Consider the following 21,437-nt stretch of genomic DNA (forward strand, 5'->3'; position numbering starts at 1 on the left):
GCCTAGGAATTTTCACATGCAGTAGCTGAGGGTTTTATTATTATGCAGTAGTAATTTCTGAATACAATCTCTGGATGCCCTGCTGGCTATCCAATACAGAGAATATCACTGACAGAGAGATAAGTGAGATTACCTCACACTATCATAGGAGACCCTGGCTGATCCAGCCACTGAATGACTAGCCCCTGGCTACCTCTTCGTTGTCTCTACACAGTCACTGCGTCAGCCCAGCGTCACACTATCTAGGGTCTGCGTCACTCCTCCCGGCTGATCGATTTGCCTCTAAGATTCTGACTTCTGCTCTCCCAGTCTCACACCTCGGCTTCCAGCTATAGAAATCGATCCCTCCAGCAAATTTCGGATCTCCTCAAGGCTCTGTGTGACCCTACGTCAACCTCTTCTGGCTTTGTGCTGCCTCTCTTGGATCTCTCTCTGCCTCCTCAGCTGAGTATTCCCGGATCAGGAGAAATATCTAACCTGAACTATCCCTACCCCTCACTACAAAATCTCACTTCGAATTCTCACTGGCAGCTCTCTGCTTCAAAAATTCGATCTTCTGAACTCTATTCGATGTATTCCCCAAGTGCCCAACGATGTCCTTCTTATAATCCTCCAGTTGAGAACCAACAACCCAAATTAGATACTAATCAATGGCTCATATCATTTGGACTCCATCTCTGCCTTCTTCTAGAAATTTCACCAATAGTTTAGATTAATACACTTTAATTATTTTAATTCCCTAAGTTTAGACATAGGCCTCCATTAAAAATAATTAATTATTTTAATAAATTGTCTCTGGGTGGAATTTCCCAAAACAATTTTTGGGTATTGGAGAATGCATGTGTCCAAGCCTCCATGAAAATTTTGAGGCTTAGAGAACATCCGATGCTACCATAAATCAACAGAAGCAAACAAAATGATCAAGCCAATGCAATGTTCACTTAGCCCAAAATTGCAAGGGCATTCCATAAGGGATGCATACATCTTCATGTGCAATCATCTAGCAAAGCATGGAGACTAGAACATCACATGATCAAGTGTAACATCATCTCTCTATGTTGAACAAGTATACCAAATAATACATCATCAAAACCTCTAGCACATCATCATCCATGTGATCAATAATCCACGAAACCAAGCGAACACCCTAACCATCCAAAGTTCTTTGTGATGAGAATCACGAGCATGGGAAAAAAATTCCACTAGTATAGGCATCATGCAAAATGAGGGGTAATAGGGTCCAATTTGAAGACATTGGTGTTGGTCTTTTGGTAAGCCTCCCCGAGGTTATGATGCAAAGAAATTGCATCCATTGCTACATAAGAAGTTCCTACTAGGATAAACTCTAAATGCCAGGTGGGTTTCATAGATTTGATTCTTTGAAGATACATCGAATACACATACTCAGTGAGTCCTTAGTGCATGGTCTTTGCACTTATCTTATAATCTATGAGGTTTTCCCTGGCTGGTGACTCTAAACAGTTGGTCCTCCTAGTTTTTGCCAGGCTTTCGAATACTGCTTTGTATTTCCTTTGAAATTAAGGTGCAAATGTATCTCTGACATTAATGTTAGTTATGTTTCTTCTTTCCTTATGATTTGGCAGAAAGAGGTACGTTTTCACCTGCAAGACAAAAAATTTCTTTTGATAAGACACATCAAGGGTTACAATGTTTTTGCATAACTGGACCTTGTCTCAGTTTTATTAACACTAAGAAAGATAACCTGAGAACAGTCTGAGCTTCTGTACATGCTGTACATATTTTAGTTTTGCTTTTTTTACACATTATCCACTTATTTCCTCAAAAAATATCTAATCTTGAGTGTTCTGCAACACATAATAGAGAAGTACTTCTAATGGTAAACAACAGCATTGCTAAGCAGGTTTTCAATGTTCATTATAAAAAACTGCTCTGGAACAAATTGCATGTGTGAAGAAATGCTGGGTGCATATGCTCAAACAAAGTTTGTAAGAGTTTTCAAAATCATAAAACCACAAGTATTAAATTTTTCTTTTCAAACAAATAAGATGGATGACATAACCAACCCTCTCAGGATAACCTACAAACATGTTAAATTGCAAAAACATAAAACTGCAAGTATTAAAATTTTGCTTTTGAAATAAATAAGATGACATTGACCCTCTTACGATAACCAAGAAAAATGTTAAAAAGCCAACCTGGAAAGTAACTTGGTGCTCAAAAGGAACTAGATGAACAATAAGATGTAAATGAGATGTCCCAATGCATCTACTTTCTCTCTCTTTGATTTTCTCAATGGCTCTGAATGCAAGTTCATCTAGCCACTCAATACGCGGAATCTGCCCACGTTCATACTTGTTGACTAGCTTCTCCAAGCGCTCAATTTCTCCTCGTTCCGACTTAGGTACCTGTATGCAAGTAGTAATCAGCATTCTGATTTTAAAATAATACCCAAGCTGATTTACAAATCTTATCTCATGGTACTCCGAAATTTTCTGAACAAAACCCATTCTAAAATATCTAGGATATCAAGCTTTTAGCAGTATAAAGTGAACGTTTGATCTAGACTTCTCTCATTTAGATTGTTGAACTTTCACCTTTCCTGGTGTAGTAGTAGGCACTGACCCATCTGCTTTTCTCCCAGGCCAAAGCCTAAGTTTCTGCTGTCCTGTTTTAAGTTGTTTCTTTCTGTTGAAAAGACAGAATGTAGCACCACCAATGACCACGTCCTGCTTAGAAGAAGAAACATCCCAAACCTGCAGTTTCAAATAGCCATGTCAGTTCTTAGCATGTTCCTAGTTAACCATGTAGTTATATCCAAGAGTAAGTTCTATTCTACTGAGTCACTGACTGAAGAAAATAGCACTATCTCCAGAATAAGAACTAAAACATATAAGTAGTTACAAGCTGAGACAATTACAATTTTTATCGCCTTTCTAAAAATCCAAATAGCTACATCCTATACATTTTTAGTACAGCCCCTGTTAGATATAACAAGCAGAAACTAACATATACTCATCATAAAATTGACAGTGTTGCATGAAATACAGAAACCGGTTGCACCAACAATGCAATCATTCGAATGCTGAAAAATATCATGTATCCTTAATATCACAGTAGCATGTTAAACTCAGTGCTAGGACCAAAAGTTCAGATTTTCAATCCACTAATTGGAAAAATCCGAGAAGAGTGACAGGACTTTCTCCATGAAGAAAACATGTGATTGAAGCATTTTTCACACATACAAAATTTCTTAAATCCTTTGGTAGAGACATAGCAACTTGATTGACAAGACAAGTTTGCAGTAACTTCCAAATGGCTCTACAAGATTAAACATGCAGCAGATGGAAATATAGACAAATATAGGCAAGATTTGTGGCTAGGGGTTTTTTTCAACAAGAAGGCATCGATTATGAAGAAACATTTGCACATATAGCAAGGTATACAACTATACGATCGTTGGTCTCTTTGGTAGCATCGATGGGATGGAACATCCATCAAATGGATGTCAAGATAGCATTCCTGAATGGCACTATTGATGAAGAAGTCTATATAGAACAACCCTTTGGATTTGAAGTAAAAGATAGAAAGACTCATGTTTACAAGCTGAAGAAGGCACTCTATGGCCTTAAGCAAGCACCAAGGGCTTGGTATGCAGGGATGGACACATACCTTCAAAGATTGGGCATTACGAAGAGCTCCGTTGAACTGAATCTCTATATCAAGGTTGTGAAGAATGAGCATGTAATCATTCTTCTATATGTGGATGATCTTCTCATGACAGGTGTGGAAGGTCATATTCAAGAATGTAAAAAGGAATTGGCAGCAGAATTCGACATGAAGGATCTAGGACTGATGCACTACTATTTGGGTTGGAAGTTTGGCAAGGTCCAGATGAGATATTTCTAGGTCAAGGGAAATATGTGATAGAAATGTTGAAAATATTTGACATGATGGATTGCAAACCCATGATAACCCCTATTGTCACAAATTTGAAGAAGTTGAGACGATCTGAGTCAAGTCCTGTGGATCCAACAAGGTATAGACAATTGGTTGTATCTCTAATGTATTTGGTAAATACTCGACCAGAGATTTGTTTTGCAGTGAATATTCTCAGTCAATTCCAGGTAGAGTCGAAGCATGAGAAATTGGATAGCAGCAAAGCACATACTGAGATACCTACAAGGAACAATCAATTATTGACTGAAATATGACAAGACGAATGATGTCCAATTGATTGGATATACAGATTTTGATTGGGGAAGCAGTGAGATGGATGGGAGAACCACTACTGGAGGCGGTTTTAGTTTGGGATCCTCGATATCATGGATAAGTAGAAAGCAAGAATTAGTTTCATTGAGTAATGTTGAGGCTGAATACATTGCAACCTGTGAATTAAGCAGAGAGGTTGTCTGGTTGAGGGCATTGTTGTTTGATTTGTTTGAAGGATCGCTGGACCCTACGGTGATAAATTGTGACAACACCAGTTGTATAAGGTTATTTGAAGACCCAGTGTTTCATGGAAAGACAAAGCATATAAATAACAAGTATCACTACATACGAAAGTTGGTACAAGATGGTGTGTTAAAGCTACAATACATCTCCACGGATGAGCAGGTAGTTGATGTCTTAACAAAATCTCTTCCTAATAAGAAGCTTGTGTATTTGAGAGACAAGCTTGGATTGGTTGATATATTCTCCCTAGTTGAGAGGGAGAGATAGACACATCATTCTTTTCTTCACTTTGGGAAGAAAGAATGGTGGATTGGGTAAGAATATGGTTTCCGATACTCATTAAGGATAAGGTAGGGCATCCAAGATGTAAGAGTAGTCAAAGAGGAAATTCCTTGAGGATGTGTCATTCCAAGATAGGAATTGTCCTAAAATGACATACCCTGTAAACACCCGGGCGGGGTATGCGCCTTTTGAGACAATGATTATGGTGTGCATCAGTCATTGGGTTCACTAGCATTGGGCTTTGATCTTGTGGAGAGATAGAGTTGTTTGTCAAGGCCTTGCTATGTAACAATGTTGGTTGATATGATGCAAAGAGATAAGTTGAACTAATAGCTTATAAGATGGCTTACCAATCCGACTCTTCTTATGAGATCTCTTCAGTTTGAGAATGTCCCTGTACCATTTATGAATACTTCCCTAGTTAAAAGGGAGTGTTGAAAAGTGTAACTAGGTTCGGTCTTCATAAATACGAAATGTACTTTTGATTCTTGTATATTGTAAAATGAAAGAAAAATTATTATTATTGTTTTATGTAGCATGGATTTCATGCTCAAGGTCATTTTATTTAGATTTCAAGCACCCATTGAGTGTTTCTAGGATTTGTCTTAGGTTCAAGAATTCAAAAGAGTCATTATCATATAAAGAAGACCCCATCGAGCACATTGTAACTTGTAAAAATAATTATTTTTGTATTTGAAAGTGTCACAATACCCTCCAAAACCAAGTCGGTATAGCAGTTAAGAATTCGGCCTCAAATGGGGCAATTTGTCCTCCTTGAAAGGCTATATAAAGAAGGGAGCTCAACTTCCTTTGGATACATTCACTTCTTATCTCATCCAAGCGAAGAAGAAAGAGAAGGATAGCGAAGGAGTATAAGGACGAAGGACAAGTGTTTTGGGCTATCTCTCTCTCTCCCTCTCTCACGTACGAAGAAGGAAGGCTAGGCGTTTGTTGTTGGAAGGCTAGGGTTTAGCTACTGCTAGATCGAACTTGAAGAAATTGCAGAAAAAAAAGGTCTAAGGAAGGTCTGTTAGGTCATCATCAAGCCCTAGAAGAAGGAGAAACTCAAGCAAAGGTCAAATGAAGCCTAGAAAGCCCAAAAATTCCTCACACATGTGGATGCAACAGTTGTTACTAGGGGCCAAAATTTCAGATTTGCAGTAGAGGCCGCATTTCTGTAGCTAGGGGTCGAGGTTGTGCAACAAGAAGAGATTTGATTGGGTTTGACATGAACAAGTGTAAGTTATGGTATGTTCTATGCTTAGAGCAATTTACTTTTCTTTCTTATTATTATTCATAGATTAGCAATCACATGTGCATAAGTAAAGTGCGGATAGAACATTAAACGATCAACAGAAAACAAGCCAAGACAAGAGACACAAAATGTGGCGGCTAGCCAGGGACAAACCCCACAATGTGTGGGGAACCCTTTGATCAAATCTTCTTTTATCTTCAATAATTCAGCAAAGAGAAATAGTACAATAAATCTTATTTATATCAGCAGTAGCAAACCCTAGATCAGCAGTTTAGCATTAGCGGCTTCATCATCAAAACTAGGGCAGACGATATCTCGCAAACCTACCGTCGGATCGGCTTGATTCCACCACCAAAAAATGCGGCCTTCAGAGGAGGTCTAGATGGACATACAACGCAGTTCAGAGGAGGAGATCTGATGGTTAGCGCTGGTCAATCTTTGGATCTGCAGTTGCAGCTTCAGGTTCAGCAGCTTCCTTCCACGTGTGAGAGAGAGTCTCTTTTCTGCGCAGTAGAGAAGAGCCTCTTTTCTGCGCAGGAGAGAGAGAGAGAGATGTGATGAGATGAGTGAGTGCAAATGAGGAAAAGTCCTCCTGTATTTATACACAATTGTTGATGTTTGAATAGATGCGACTGTTGGGCTTCTGAGCCTACATGAGTTGTAGGTCAGCTTGATAATAATTCCATAATCAAAATAAATTCATATCTCCATAAATACTTATCGGAATCGGATGATCTTTAGATCAATCCTACACCTCTCGACGAGAGGAATCTAATAAAAATATTATCAGCCATGAATAAGATGACCCACATGAAATTTGGCCCTAGTTGCCAATTTTAACACTCCCTCTCAACTAGGGAGAACTTCATCTGCAATCTATCTGTCGGTCGCTACTATTCATCCATCAAATGCACAGCCCTGTACAGCCTGACCCTTGCCCTGCTCTACTCTATTCTGCCTGTTCTGCTTTGTCTTGTTCTGCCCTGTACTGATCTCTACTGCTCTGCTCTGTTCTGCTCTGCTTTGCTTTGTTTTGTTCTGCTCTGCTCTGTTCTGCTCTGCTTTGCTTTGTTTTGTTCTGCTCTGCTTTTGTTCGAATTATGAAAAAGAAGAAATGATCGAGGATGTATCATACTAACTCAAAGTCAGTCTTAGAGTATGTACCACTAGTCCCAGACCAGTCTCAACCTATGTTGCAAGAAACGTAGGGTAGAAGGGCGTTTCCGTAGGGAAACAGGTACGAAACACTGAAACGCGTTTGGTACGGCCCTGAAACACGTTTCAGGCCGTACTGCCACGTTTCACGAAACTGAAACGTGGCCAGTATGGCCTGAAACGCGTTTCAGGGCCATACAACCCACGTTTCAGCATTTCCGTGTTTTTATTTTTTATTTTTTATTTTATTTGTTTTCTAATCTATTCTTATGTTAGCTTAGTGACTTCTAGTTGCTTCCAGATGCCTGTCTAAAGTTATAAAAGTGAGCTTTTGCCCTAGTGTTGATATGCAGTTCATGGTAATGTTAAATTCTTAAAGTAAAAGTGATTTTTCATTTTCATCCTTTTACTTAAATTTTTAACATTACATTGAAATGACTCAGGATGTTTGAGAGTGTTTTCGCCCCATTGGATTTCATATGGAGAAAGTAGAATTTTAGATCTCACTCAAAATCCAACAGACTTATTTGTTTTTCAGGATTTCAGGATTGGGGGGATTGCAATGTTTCCATTGGATTTTATCATGTACGAGGGTATGGAACTTGTATTTAATCAAGAGAACCAAGCCCTCTATGCAAGGGAGACTCCCAATAATCAAGAGAATGTAGGGTACTAGGGTATGAAACTTGTATTTAAACGGGAACATTAAGGTCGTTCGACTATGTAGGAAGAGACTCCCAATCAAGCACGAGACAAGAAATTAGAAATTTCTCGTGGCTGATTTTGGATATTTCCATTTTCATTATGTGATTATTCATGAGTAAATGTGATGCAAATTTAGATACTTATAGTTTATGCATTGACAATTGACAGTTTTATCATAATGTAATAAATTAGAATGTTTCGTATATGCTTTATGATTGCACATATTTCTTAAATGTCCTAATATATATATATATATATATTCGCGTTTCCCCGTTTCCAAAATTTGGGGAGGTCGCGTTTTGTATCGCTTACCGTTTCGGAAACTCGTACCCCTTTCCCCGTTTCGTGCAACCTTGGTCTCAACCAACCCGAAGTCAACGTCATAGTGAGTACAACTCCTACCACTAGTCCCAGACCAGTATCATCCTCCACTGACTCAAAGTCAGTCTCAGAGTGCGTACCACTTGTCCCAGACCAGTCTCAACCGACCCGAAGTCAGCGTCATAGTAGGTACCACTCCTACCACTGGTCCCAGACTAGTATCACAGTGTCAGAGAGTGTACCACTGGTCCCAGACCAGTCTCAATCGACCCGAAGTCAGCGTCATAGTATGTACCACTCCCACTGATCCCAGACCAGTCTCAACCGACCCAATGTTAGTGTCATAGTTGGTACAACTCCTATCACTGGTCCCAGACTAGTATCATTGATCCCAGATCAATGAAGGTCATCCTAGCGTAGGAAGCACGGTAGATACAGGGATGCATCCATCGGTACTCCTATGGTCCCTAGCTTCATTTCCCTGCTCATTGATCAAATGAGAGGTACTTCCCATGAGTCCCTGACTGCATGGGTAGGATGCCTTGAAAGGAGAACTTAATCAATCCCGTCCTCACAGGAGAACTAATCATCTTGCTACACAATCACCATGGAGAACACATCATCCAGGCCTCACAGGAGAACTAATCATCCTGCTACATAATCGTCATGGAGAACACATCATCCAGACCTCACAGGAGAACCAATCATCCTGCTACATAGTCATCATGGAGAACACATCATCCAGACCTCACAGGAGAACCAATCATCCTGCTACATAGTCGCCACGGGGTGTACATGTACACCACCAAGGGATAGTGAATCACCCTGTGGTCATATGTCGCTCCAAGAAGTACCCTGCACCCCCCCCGGAGCTCCCAGAGCTCAATGCATCATACAGGTCCCTCATCAAAGGGTCTTTGAACAACACCAAGTTGTTCTCGGAAAGTCAGGAATTTGAATTTCCCTAGGGGCTTTGTCAGAATGTCGGCGACCTGTTCATCTGTACGGATATGTTGGAGCCTGATAGCTCCCCACTACACCATATCTCGAATATAGTGATACCTGATATCAATATGCTTGGAGAGATCATGAAATACGAGATTCTCTGACAGACGAATCCCACTCTGGTTGTCACATAAGATCACGGTGGTATCCAATGTAAATCCAAACAGCTCACTGAAGAGATTTCGCAACCAGACTGCCTCACAGGAGGCCATGCTAGCAACAATATACTCTACTTTGACGGTGCATAAAGCCACCGACTTCTACTTCCTGCGCATCCAGGATATTGAAGCAGATCCCAAGGAGAAACAGCACCCGGAAGTGCTCTTACGGTCCTCCACATTGCCTGCCCAATCAGCATCAGTGTATCCAAGTAGTCTCACATCTCCGGCAGTGTATCTTAACCCATAAGTAATTGTGCCACGAAGATATCTCAACAGATTCTTGGCACCAATCCAATGTATGTGGTGAGGTTCAACCATATGTTGACTTAACGTGTTGACTGCGAAGCATATATCTAGACGGGAGTTCACTAAGAACATTAATGCTCCAACGAGTTGCCGATACTCGGTGGCATTTCGTAAAACAGGTCTAGCAGCACTACCGCTTAACTTCTTGAAGTCAAGCTCCATCGGGGTAGTCACAGGCTTGCAATCCACCATACCGAATCTTTCCAATATCTTCACCACATATTTTCCTTGAGATAGGAAAATTTCCCCTTGCCTCTGCCACACTTCAAGTCCTAGGAAATAGTGCATTAGTCTTAGGTCCTTCATTTCAAATTCAGAAGCCAACTCCCTCTTACATTTGTGAATGAGAGGGTCTGCACCTGTTAGAAAGAGGTCATCCACATACAGCACCAGTATGAGAGGCTTGTCATCTTCAACCTTAAAGTAAAGGTTAGGATTGGCTTCACTCCTAGCGAATCCCAGCTTCATCAAGTAGTTATCGATCCTCTCATACCATGCTTGGGGTGCTTGCTTCAGCCCATAGAGAGCCTTCTTCAACCTGCACACATGAGATTTTCGATCATAAATCTCAAATCCTTCGGGTTGCTCCACGTAGACCTCTTCTTTGATCGAACCATGCAAAAACGCGGTCTTGACATCCATCTAATGTAGGTTCCATCCTTGAGAAGCCGCAAGGGCTATGATCGAGTGGATGGTCGTATATCTGGCAACAAGTGCAAATATCTCATCATAGTCTATACCTTCCTTCTAGGAGAAGCCACAAGCAACAAAACGAGCCTTATACTTTTCTGTACTTCCATCTGCTGCATGCTTTATCTTGTCAAGCCATTTAGAAGTGACAACTGTCTTGTCTTGGGGTCTGGGAACTACTTCCCAAACATCATTCTTCATAGTAGTCTCATATTCTTCGGTCATATCATCCTTCCATACTTGATGCTTGACGGCATCTGAGAATGATGAAAGCTCATTTTGTATGATCGTGCTCATGATGGTCAGGTATCCCTGATACCTGTTAGGTTTCTTACTTTCACGGAAGGTTCCTCGGGGTGCAGCATGTCCTTCAGCATCATCAAGTAGCCCCCTAAGCCATGAAGGCCTCTTCCTAGAAGAGGAAGGCTCATGTGGAGGAGGATCAATCAGATCCATGGGTTCTTCCACGTCAGGCATTGTTTCATCATCCTTTTCTTTTGGTTCCCTAGTGTCGGCTTCTTGAGAGCTCCTCAAAGTCGGAAGATTGTTCACCTTGCTAAGAGCCATATCTTCGTCAAAGGTGACATCATGACTAATCACGACTTCCCTTTGACCGGCTACATAGATTCTATAGCCCTTAGTATTTTCTCCATAGCCCACAAAGATTCCTTTCTTTCCAGATGCACCCAATTTATTCCTTTTCTCTTTCGGCACATGAAAATATACAGGGCTTCCAAAAATTCTAAAATGAGATACGTCAGGTTTCTTACCGGTGAACATTTCTTCAGGAGTCTTGGAACCCAATGCTTGATGAGGGCATCGGTTTTGTACATATACGGCGGTGTTTGCAGCTTCGGCCCATAGAAACTTCGGAAGTCTTTGATCATGGAGCATGGCACGGACAGCTTCCACAATCGTATGGTTCTTCCTTTCTGCCACACCATTCTGTTCAGGAGTATATGGTGTAGTAGTCTCCCTCTTGATGCCAGCCTCTTTACAAAAATCATGGAACTCGTTAGATTCATATTCAGTCCCATTATCAGTCCTTAAGATTTTGATCTTCTTTTCAGTTTAATTATCGATCAAGGCTTTGAAGTGTCGAAACCAAGAGAACACTTCATCCTTCTTTTTCAAGAAGTATATTCACGTCTTTCGAGAATAGTCATCTGTAAAAGTAAGGTAATATGAATATCCTCCCAAGGAGTTCACAGGCATCATACCAGATATGTCTGAGTGAACCAGTTGTAATATATCGGAGGTCTTGCTTAGGGTTGAGGGGAATGGTCCCCTTTTGAGCTTTCCTTCGGCACATCCCGGACATACACCTTTCTCTACTCGGAATTTGGGCATCCCTATTACCATTTGTCTTAGTGGGCAAACCTTCGATGCCAAAGTTCGGACTAAAGAGATGTGTCACAAGACATGACACCCAACGAACTTCCACCGACCTGATATAATGAATCAACTCAAAACCCAAGAGTGAAGACATCTTTAACATTATTTTTCCATATACGTACCTTGCCATCGCTGAAGGTTACCTTGTAGCCTTTGTCTTCCATTACCGAGATGGACACCAAGTTTTTTTTGAGGTCAAGTACATATAATACATCCTGTGAGTGGATCGTATTACCTTGATTCAATTTGAGAGAGACATTGCCTACACCTTTCACGGGATATTTCATATTATCTCCAAGGACAATTTCCAGGTTAGTTTCTTTCTCTATCAGATTATGGAGAACTTCTTTATAACCAGTGAAGTTCCTTGAGGCATCATTATCAATGAGCCAAATTCCCAATGAGTCCGAAGGAGCAGAGGTAGATAGAGTAGCTGGTAGATAATATTCATCTTGCTTATTTCTCAGAAACAAAACTTGATTTGCATCATTAACTTTAAATAAACTCACCAGTCTATCGTAGATTTCCTTGGAGGTGTGTCGGTCGGAGATGTAGGCCATCAAGCGCCTGTCGATAGAGTCCCGGATGATCTTCTTTGTTTTGACTTCTCCAGTCTTCCATTTGTTCTTGGCAACAGTGGATGCATTTGATGGAGGCTCAACAATATTGCCTCTCACATGGTCCAACACTCCTTGATCTTCCAAGGTTAGATCAATAGACATCTTCCATCCGTGATAGTCGGCTTTCTCACAGAGCTTGTCTTCAGCAGTGAAGAGTGTTGAGGACCCCATAGTTCTTTTAGGATAGCCTTGCCAATATTCTCTTCGGTGATTGCTCTTGCTCTTGATCGGGCTTTGTCTTCAGCTCAGCTCTGATACCATGTTAAATTATGGTATGTTCTATGCTTAGAGCAATTTACTTTTCTTCCTTATTATTATTCATAGATTAGCAATCACATGTGCATAAGTAAAGTGCAGATAGAACATTAAACAATCAACAGAAAACAAGCCAAGACAAGAGACACAAAATGTGGCGGCTAGCCAGGGACAAAACTCACAATGTGTGGGGAAACCCTTTGATCAAATCTTCTTTTATCTTCAATAATTCAGCAGAGAGAAATAGTACAATAAATCTTATTTATATCAGCAGTAGCAAACCCTAGATCAGCAGTATCAGCATTAGCGGCTTCATCATCAAAACTAGGGCAGACGATATCTCACAAACTAACCGTCGGATCGGCTTGATTCCACCACCAAAAAATGCGGCCTTCAGAGGAGGTCCAGATGGACCTACAACACAGTTCAGAGGAGGAGATCTAATGGTCAGCGCTGGTCAATCTTTGAATCTGCAGTTGCAGCTTCAGCTTCAGCAGCTTTCCTTCCACGTGTGAGAGAGAGTCTCTTTTTTTGCGCAGCAGAAAAGAGTCTCTTTTTTGCGCAGTAGAAAACAGCCTCTTTTCTGCACAAGAGAGAGAGAGAGATGTGATGAGATGAGTGAGTGCAAATGAGGAAAAGTCCTCCTGTATTTATACACAACTGTTGTTTGAATAGATGCGACTGTTGGGCTTTTGAGCCTACATGAGTTGTAGGTCGGCTTGACAATAATTCCATAATCAAAATAAATTCATATCTCCATAAATACTTATCAAAATCAGATGACCTTTAGATCAATCCTACACCTCTCGACGAGAGAAATCTAATAAAAATATTATCAGCTAATAAGATGACCCACATGAAATTTGGCCCTAGTTGCCAATTTTAACAACAAGAGAAGCACATCATCAAGAAAGTTCAACTTGGTCTTGGAAGGGTATTGGTCTTGGTCTAGAGGTCTTGGAATTCATCATTTGAAGAATCTATAATAAGAGAAGAGATTTGTGGGTTTTCCTCTCAATAGGAGAGGTTTTGGCCCTGCCTTGAAAGCCTACATCTTGTGCTCTTGTGTATTATTGATCTTCTTGTTTTGGTAGTTGTTTGATGAAAAGAACATCATAATAATAAGAAAGGAAGCTAATAATTAAGAAAACATCACAAACAATTATCAAGCTTAAGAGAAATCACCTAACTGCCCTATTGATTTCTCAACACAACATGCCATGAATAATGTAGGGCAAAGTGCAAGAGTCGTGCATGTCGAAGGTGCCCATGAATGCAAATGATGTTCTGTGAATGTTCGAGCACCCAAGGCTCCATTATCCACAACCCAGACACCTCCTGGGACTGTTCTAGAAAGGCATGAAAACAAGGCAAAGTTTTTCTCGCACTTTTCAACCATTTCATCCATCTGAGCAGTGGCTGTCATGGCTATCATTCCCTTGCCCTTCTTCCTATTTGGACACTGACTGGCAAAATGCCCAAACTTGTGACATGCAAAGCACTAGATGTTTCTCATGTCCTTCACCTTTTTACTCTAAGAAGGTCCACCTCCACTCTAGTTCTATTTGGCCTTCCCTTTTCCCTTTTTCGCTTGTGTAGCAAGAGCAAGCTCATCTTGCTCCCCACTACTCCTTTCGTTGTCCTCCAGTAAATGAGTCTCCAAGATATCCTTCTGGATGAAGTCATCCCACAACCAGTTCCAATTAGGAAGTTGTTTCCTACCAAGGGTCCCATCCACAAATGTGATCCAATGCTTAACGCAACCCTTTAGAGCTACTTTCAGTAGTTCTAAATCACTCATAGTTTCCCCAACAACTGAAAGTTCATCATGAGCCTAATGGATCCTCGTGAGGTAAGATGCTACAGTCTCTAATCTGTTCATCCTAATGTTTTTTAATTTCTCCCACATCGCCATCTTCCTATTTTCGTTTATTCTTTGATAAAGACCAGTTAGGGATACCCACATTTATCGTGTTGTGTCCTTCCCTGGTATGTGAGGAATTATATGATCCCTCACACCATCAAAAATTATACACCTCGCTTTCACAAAATGTCCATGTTCACAAAATCCCATAGATGATTCATTTTTAGAGTCATGGTAATCCTCTCCTTCCAGGGTCTAAAGTTAGCATCCCCATCCAACTTGTATTCATATCGCAAACTACTCATTGATGACATCTTCACAAATCGACCTTGGCCACAAAACCCCTGTTGCAAAATTAAAAAAATAAATTATTCGTTGTCGTAAAAAGAAGAAACTTGTTGTTGCAAACCATAGTGATCTTGGATCTCTCTCAGAGTTATCTAGAAAGCTTTGATACCATTTTAAATCTCCTAATACCAACCTAGACTTATTTCCTCGGGACAATTATTTATTCCCAACAATTTATAAATTTTGAAGTACTTAAAAATAAAATCAATGGTATGTTAACCTCTAGAAATATAGGTGACAGAAATAAAAATTCATAGAGATCAATCACACATTGCAACAAATAAATACTTAGAACAACTCTCCATCAGTCATTAATCTGGAAAATCAAGGTTTTCGACCCATGAAAAATTACAAGGAAAAATATTTTTGTTGGAACCTATAACTCAGGCCCCAATAGATGAATTCGGCCCAAGGAATTCAGCCTACTGCAAATCAACCTTTGGAGAAACTTGGCCTAGAGAATTTAGGCCCAGTGATTCGCTAGCAAATCAAACTTGTGCCTTACCTTCGGCCTACCTCTACGCCTCAAGAAATTTGGCCCTAGCATGTTAGCTTCTCTAACCAATTCAACCTCCCTCTCTCTTCAGCGACTCAGTGTTGCAATTTCCAACAATTCAGCCTCTTAGATACACCCTTGAATCCTCATGTAGTCTTCCTTTGTGCTTTAGCCTAATGAACCACTTGCACTAGAAAAAATTCACTCCCTTGTTGTGTCTCCTCTCGTGTCTTCACCTCTACCTTAGGCTTCTTTTTATAATCTTCATCAAGCCCAGATCCCTAACCCTAATCTCCTTTCTAGAAGATCTTGGAGATCAATGGTTGAGATAATTTCTAAGTCACTTAAATAATTATATTAGTTATCCTTAGAAAATGACTTAATAGTCCACAATAATGAATTGACTTTAATTATTGTACTTTTTAAAGAAGACATAAATCACTTACTCCACCAAGCAAGCACCTAAAGAGGCAATAAATCATCTACCACATGTTAAGACACCAAGCCTATGCAGAAGACCTTACGAAGCTACTATTAGCTCCAACAAACCAACCATGGCAAAACAAGGCAAATAACATAAATTTTCAGTGTTAAGATTCATTTTTCGACTCAACCAATGATTGCCACTTTCATGATAAGTACATAAGACACTAACACAAATGTGAAGCAATGAAATAATGTACATCATGTATATCAAGTCTCATAAGAATAATTATGAAATGTGAGTGAGCTAAGCTAATGTAGGAAGCATCTTTGGACAAGCGTCAATGAAAGGACCATAGATTTCATCTATGGAACTGTTTGTAAGTGAAAAATGTCTCCTCTAATTACACATGCATGTCAGGAGGTAACACGCCCGACATATATTTCCATCATTTTCCAGTGTCATCTTTGAATCAAGTTAGTAAATTGTTGGAACTGTCCAAGAAGTGTCCTAGCAAATTGAAAACATACATGGAGAGGTCTAAATCATGTTTGGATTGTTTGACCTTGTATGAAGTAAGACCCACATATAATGATAATTATTGGTATAAATTCCCTGTAGATAATCTTTGGCAAGCATTCATAGATTTGTATATAATGAACTATGAAGTTCTACAACTCAAGTATCTACCATCTAGTAATTTCCTCTAGCATCTGTTGAAAATTAGTAGATGAGGGAGAAATTTCCCATTTGGGAAGCCCAGCAAACCCTAAGGAGACTCCACTTGCCCTTGGAAAAAATAAATTTTCACATAGGCATATTATTTTTGATGTGAGTCCAAGTAATCTCAAAAATACATGTCAGCCTGACGGAGAAATTCATCCACCTAGACCACATAAATAGACCTTGCTTGGCATCATTTGGAGGCATCATCACACACGTTGTTTCTTCTTCATTTGGTTTGATTTGGTCTGAAATTGAAGGGTTTGAGCTCACATATGCAAAGAGGAGAGAGGTTATTGTTGACTTCCTTTACTTTTTTTTGGCACCTTTGACTAGCGTTGACTTCGGGTGATTTGACTTGGTTTGACTTGGTTTTTGGATCTGTTCTAGAAGGCCAAATTCAAGGAGAAGACTAAAAAAATTGGCACCTTAACCATCTTTGACTGAAGATCTACAGCAAGGGTTTTTGCAGGTTGACTTTGACTTTTACCATAATTTGTGGGCAGATTTCCTGGACTATTTTCATTGGGTTCGACCAACCAAGGAAGGTCAAATTCTTTGTTCCTTTGATTGTTGATTTTAGACTAGTTAGGATTGTGTTAACTATTGTTGACTTTAACTTTGAACAGGGCCAAAAATCACAGATTGGTGCTTTGACCAAATTTGACTTTCTCTCTCAATTTGATCGGATATTGGATTGGTTGACTTGAAAGTCAAGGCTTTTACCTTTGACTAGTTGTTGGATGTACTTGCATTGCTGAACATTTGATGAACATCTAATAGAAGAAGAATTTGGTTGTGTATTCCCTGTTGTGGGGTCATTCCTTGGTCTTTGACCTAAATCTCTACATCTCATTTGATCTTGGTTGTCTTCCATTGTGCATATCGTTTATTGTTCTATCTACAATTGCTTGTTGTTATTTGTTGATTGAAATTAATTGTTAAAGTTATTGCTACGTCATAAAACATTGAAAATTTTAAATTGGTATTAGAGCTAAGGTGAAGACAAGCCCAAGGAGACAAGCAATCACCCTTGAAGATACTTTATCTATTGTTGAAGTTCATTTAACTTGGTCAAGATGTCTACCTCATATTTTAAGATTGACGAGAAGTTGAATGACTCATAAAATTTTGTTCCAAGGAGGGCCAGGCTGAATTTGACTTTGGAAGAGAATGATGTCATGCAATATGTTGAAGGCAAGGTACCTGAGCCTCCGAAAAATTATTCTACTACTGTCAAGTCCAAGTACAAGAAAGGTGAAATCAAAGCTAAGAAATTATTATTGATTCCTTGAAAGATCATTTGATCACTTATATTTAAAAGTTGACGAAGTCTAAGGAAATGTATGATAAGTTGGTTGGGATGTATAAGTCAACAACCTGAGCCAAATTCTTTCTTTGAAGAATCAACTCAAGGACATCAAAATGAACATGGGAGAGAGCATTCAAGCATGCTTCATGAGGATATGCTTATTGAAATTAGGCAACTCAAGGAGATTCCCTCCTTTGCGAACTCTCCTAACCCTGAGAGGAACCTACTAGCCCTTGGAAGAATTTAATTTGCATAAGAAAAAAATATTATTTTTAATATAGAAGCCCAACTGCACAAAAAGTACAAGTCGGCCTTGACAAGGAAATTCATCCTCATCAACCTCATATAAGTAGACCACATGTCACATCACTTAGAGGCATCATTCACACGTCACATCTTCTCTTGATTAGTTCGTACAACTCAGAACAAGGAGAAATACCCTCCTTCGGGAACTCTTCCTCACCCTGAGAGGAACCTACCAGCCCTTGGAAGAATTTAATTTGCATAAGAAAAAATATTATTTTTAATATAGAACCCCAACTGCACAAAAAGTACAAGTCGGCCTTGGCAAGGAAATTCATCCTCATCAACCTCATATAAGTAGACCACATGTAACATCACTCAGAGGCATCATTCAAACATCACATCTTCTCTTGATTAGTTCGTACAACTCTGAAATTTCAGGTCTGAGTTCACATGTGCGAAGGGAAGGAAGACATTTTTGTTTGTTGCATTGACTTTCTATTTTGGGCCTTTGATTTGCGTTGCCTTTTGGGATTTTGGGCATGGTTTGACTTGGTTTGACTTGAGATTTTGGATCTGTATTGGAGGCCAAATTCAAAAGCGAGGGAAAAAATTTTGGCAACTTTGACCATGTTTACCGCAGATCTGAGGTTGCCCTTTGACCGCAAGGTTGACTTTAATGTTGACCAATTCCAAAGGCATATTTTGGCACTATTTTGACCAAGTTTGACTAAGAAAAAGAGGTTGAGTTTTATGTTGCCTTGACTGAACCTTTTGGAGGTTGATTTGACCGTTGACCAAGACTAGTAAGGGCATCTTTGAGTATTTTTTACTTTGACCATAATTTGTAAATTTGACTTTTCACCATATTTGACTTTTTGGCCTCATCATTGATTGGACTAGTCAAGGATTTAACCTTTGACTCATTTTTTATGTACTTGGACATTGTATCTCTCTACTGAACATTTGCTAACAATCTAATAGAAGAAGAATTTGGAACGGGTTTTCCCCCTTGTGGGGTTTTTCCCTGGTCTTCGACCAAACCACTGTGTCTCTATTTTTCTTGGTTGTCTTCTATTGTGCATTTGATTTATTGTTCTATATACAATTGCTTATTATTGTTGGAAGATTGAAATTATATTGGAAATTGATTGCTAATTTGAGAAGAATTGTGGTAAGTGATTGTGTCAGGCATAAAACACTAGAAAATTAACAATCCCAACTCAAGGATCAAGTTTTGACTATTGGAGAGATTTTATCTGATAGAGAGCTGGTATTAATCACCCTTGGAGGTCTTCTCATGATTTGGGAGATATTTATTACCAGCATAGATCCATCTTAAATATGGATCTAACATGAGTTGAGAGGTATCCAATTTCTTCACGTGAAAATTTTTAATGAACCGACATTATTTAAATATTTTGTATAGTTATTTAATTTTCTTTATTTTTAAAATTTTTATTTGAGTCGACATGAGCAAAAATTCAACTTTGATGACGGACAGACAGGGTACACATCCTACTGGGTTGTAGAATGATCCTCTTGGCTCAACAACCATTAGCAACAATGGCAGGTTTCCCTCATTTGATGAGCTATTGGGCAAGTGCACTCAAGAGGAGACTAGGATGGTCTCTAGAGGAGGAATTCAAAAGCATGAAGGAGAACCCACTACATTCACTGCTCAAGCTAAGAAGAAGAGGAAAGAAACAAGAGGATCATCTAATTCAAGCTTGCTCCAACTTTCAAGAACTCCAATAGAAGAGTGAAAAGGGACTCATCTAAAGTTCAATGTTACAATTGCAACAAGTTTGGTCAATATCCTCGAGATTATCCGGGAAGTGGAAGTGCTCCAAGCTCCAATAACAACAACGGGTTCAACAATAGAAGAAGATGAGATGCTCCTACTGCTCGTGAAGAAAGTCATTGTCCTCAAAAGAGATCAAGAAATTTGTTGTACCTCTGAGATAGTAGTAGGTCAGCTACCAATGCCAGAGCATCTAAAATAATTGTTTTGGGGTTTTTTGGTTTTAGTTTTTAAAAACCAATGAATGAAAACAAATGTAGAATTGAAGTAATTAATCCTTTGGGTTATATTAATATCTCAACAAAGGGCTGCTATAAGACTTTACATAGTGATATAGATCAAAATAGTGGTGAAAAGAAGACAAAAAATAATATGATTATCACAGTTTCCAGACTGCAAAACAGAGCAATCATAAGTAGGAAAACCTTCTAAACTACGTTCCAAAAGTTCAAGGCAGTATACTTAAGCTTACACAAGATGTTGATGGTTTACTGATTAGAGGGGATTAGCTAAACAAACAGTTCATTAATCCATTCTCTTAATAGATGATCACTTCAAGAGCTTATAGGAATAAATTGGGACACAATTATTCCTATCTAGATATCTCTATAAGTCATAAGCATATGAAGTAAACATAATGATTGATAACTAGAAAAACTTACAGGATAACACAAACTGTGTAAAACCAAATTTAGAATCCTTTACTTTGTATTAAGGTTCCAGAAAGACTAAGTACATCAAGTGTCTAAAAAAGCTTCCTTCAAAGGTGGCTTCCAGGTTCAAAGTAGAATTAACAGTCAAAGACTCAAAACTTAACAAACAATGAACAATGAATCTTGAACTTCGAACCTATAATAACTCGAAAAGAGAGTTCTTTATACAATAATAAAACTAAGAAAATATCCTAAAACTATTTAAGATTTATTCTAGGAAAGGAAAGATCTTCATGCAAGAAGACAGGGGCAGCTATTGAACTGCATCTTGCTGTCCCTTTTATTTAGGTTGTGTTGGCTTTATTGTTTGATATTTTGCCCTTTAAGCTGCTAGATTGTTTGAATCCTTTGCGCTGGTTGATTCCTTCATTTTAATCTTTCATCTAATACTCTTTAAACTCTGTAGATATCCTTTAACCCTACAGAGTAACCTTTACTGTTTTTTTTTATCTTTACTATGCATTTCAGGTTTTTACTGTGTTTTTCAACAGTAAATCCTTCATATTTGTTTTCAAACTGTATACAGACCTTTTTCCTTTGTAACACTGGAACAAGAGTCTTTCCCTGCAAAACACAGAAACTGTTAAGAAAAACATAGGTGACAGAAGGTCTTCAATGGATTTATAGAGGTTGAAAGGCTATTGGAAGGAGTCCAGAGCATATCGGAAGGTAAAATGATGGCTTTTTTGGCCGCAGAGGCTTATGGAGGCTTCGCTGTGTAAAATAGGCAAAACAGAGCAAAATGGTGATTTTTTGCATTTAAATGGAAAAACACTCTTCTATTTGAATTATGGCGCAAAATGAACAGTGTTCATTTTGTCGTTATGCAGGAGGTGGTTTTGGTTTTCTTCGCACCGCTTATGAAGCGCGGGTGGTTTTGCGAAGGGGTCACCCAAATGGTTTAAAGCCTAACACATAGCAAGGGA

At 39.2% G+C, this 21,437-nt stretch overlaps 1 protein-coding gene across 1 annotated transcript in view; it reads right to left on the reverse strand.

The window, feature by feature from the left end:
- LOC149216328 (phosphatidylinositol 3-kinase, root isoform-like) overlaps positions 1-21,437 on the reverse strand; it is a 477,313-nt gene that overhangs the window by 384,581 nt on the left and 71,295 nt on the right. Inside the window, exons 5-6 of the mRNA XM_089392772.1 lie at positions 2,577-2,735; positions 2,178-2,387 (exon numbers count right to left, since the gene is read on the reverse strand). Of these exons, the coding sequence (XP_089248898.1) occupies positions 2,178-2,387; positions 2,577-2,735 (369 nt within the window). The remainder of the gene's footprint in view (positions 1-2,177; positions 2,388-2,576; positions 2,736-21,437) is intronic.

This window comes from Pinus tabuliformis, chromosome 1_1, assembly GCF_031772625.1.
Source record: "Pinus tabuliformis cultivar Carrire ecotype Pingquan chromosome 1_1, CPIR1, whole genome shotgun sequence".
NCBI classification, from domain to species: Eukaryota; Viridiplantae; Streptophyta; class Pinopsida; order Pinales; family Pinaceae; genus Pinus; species Pinus tabuliformis.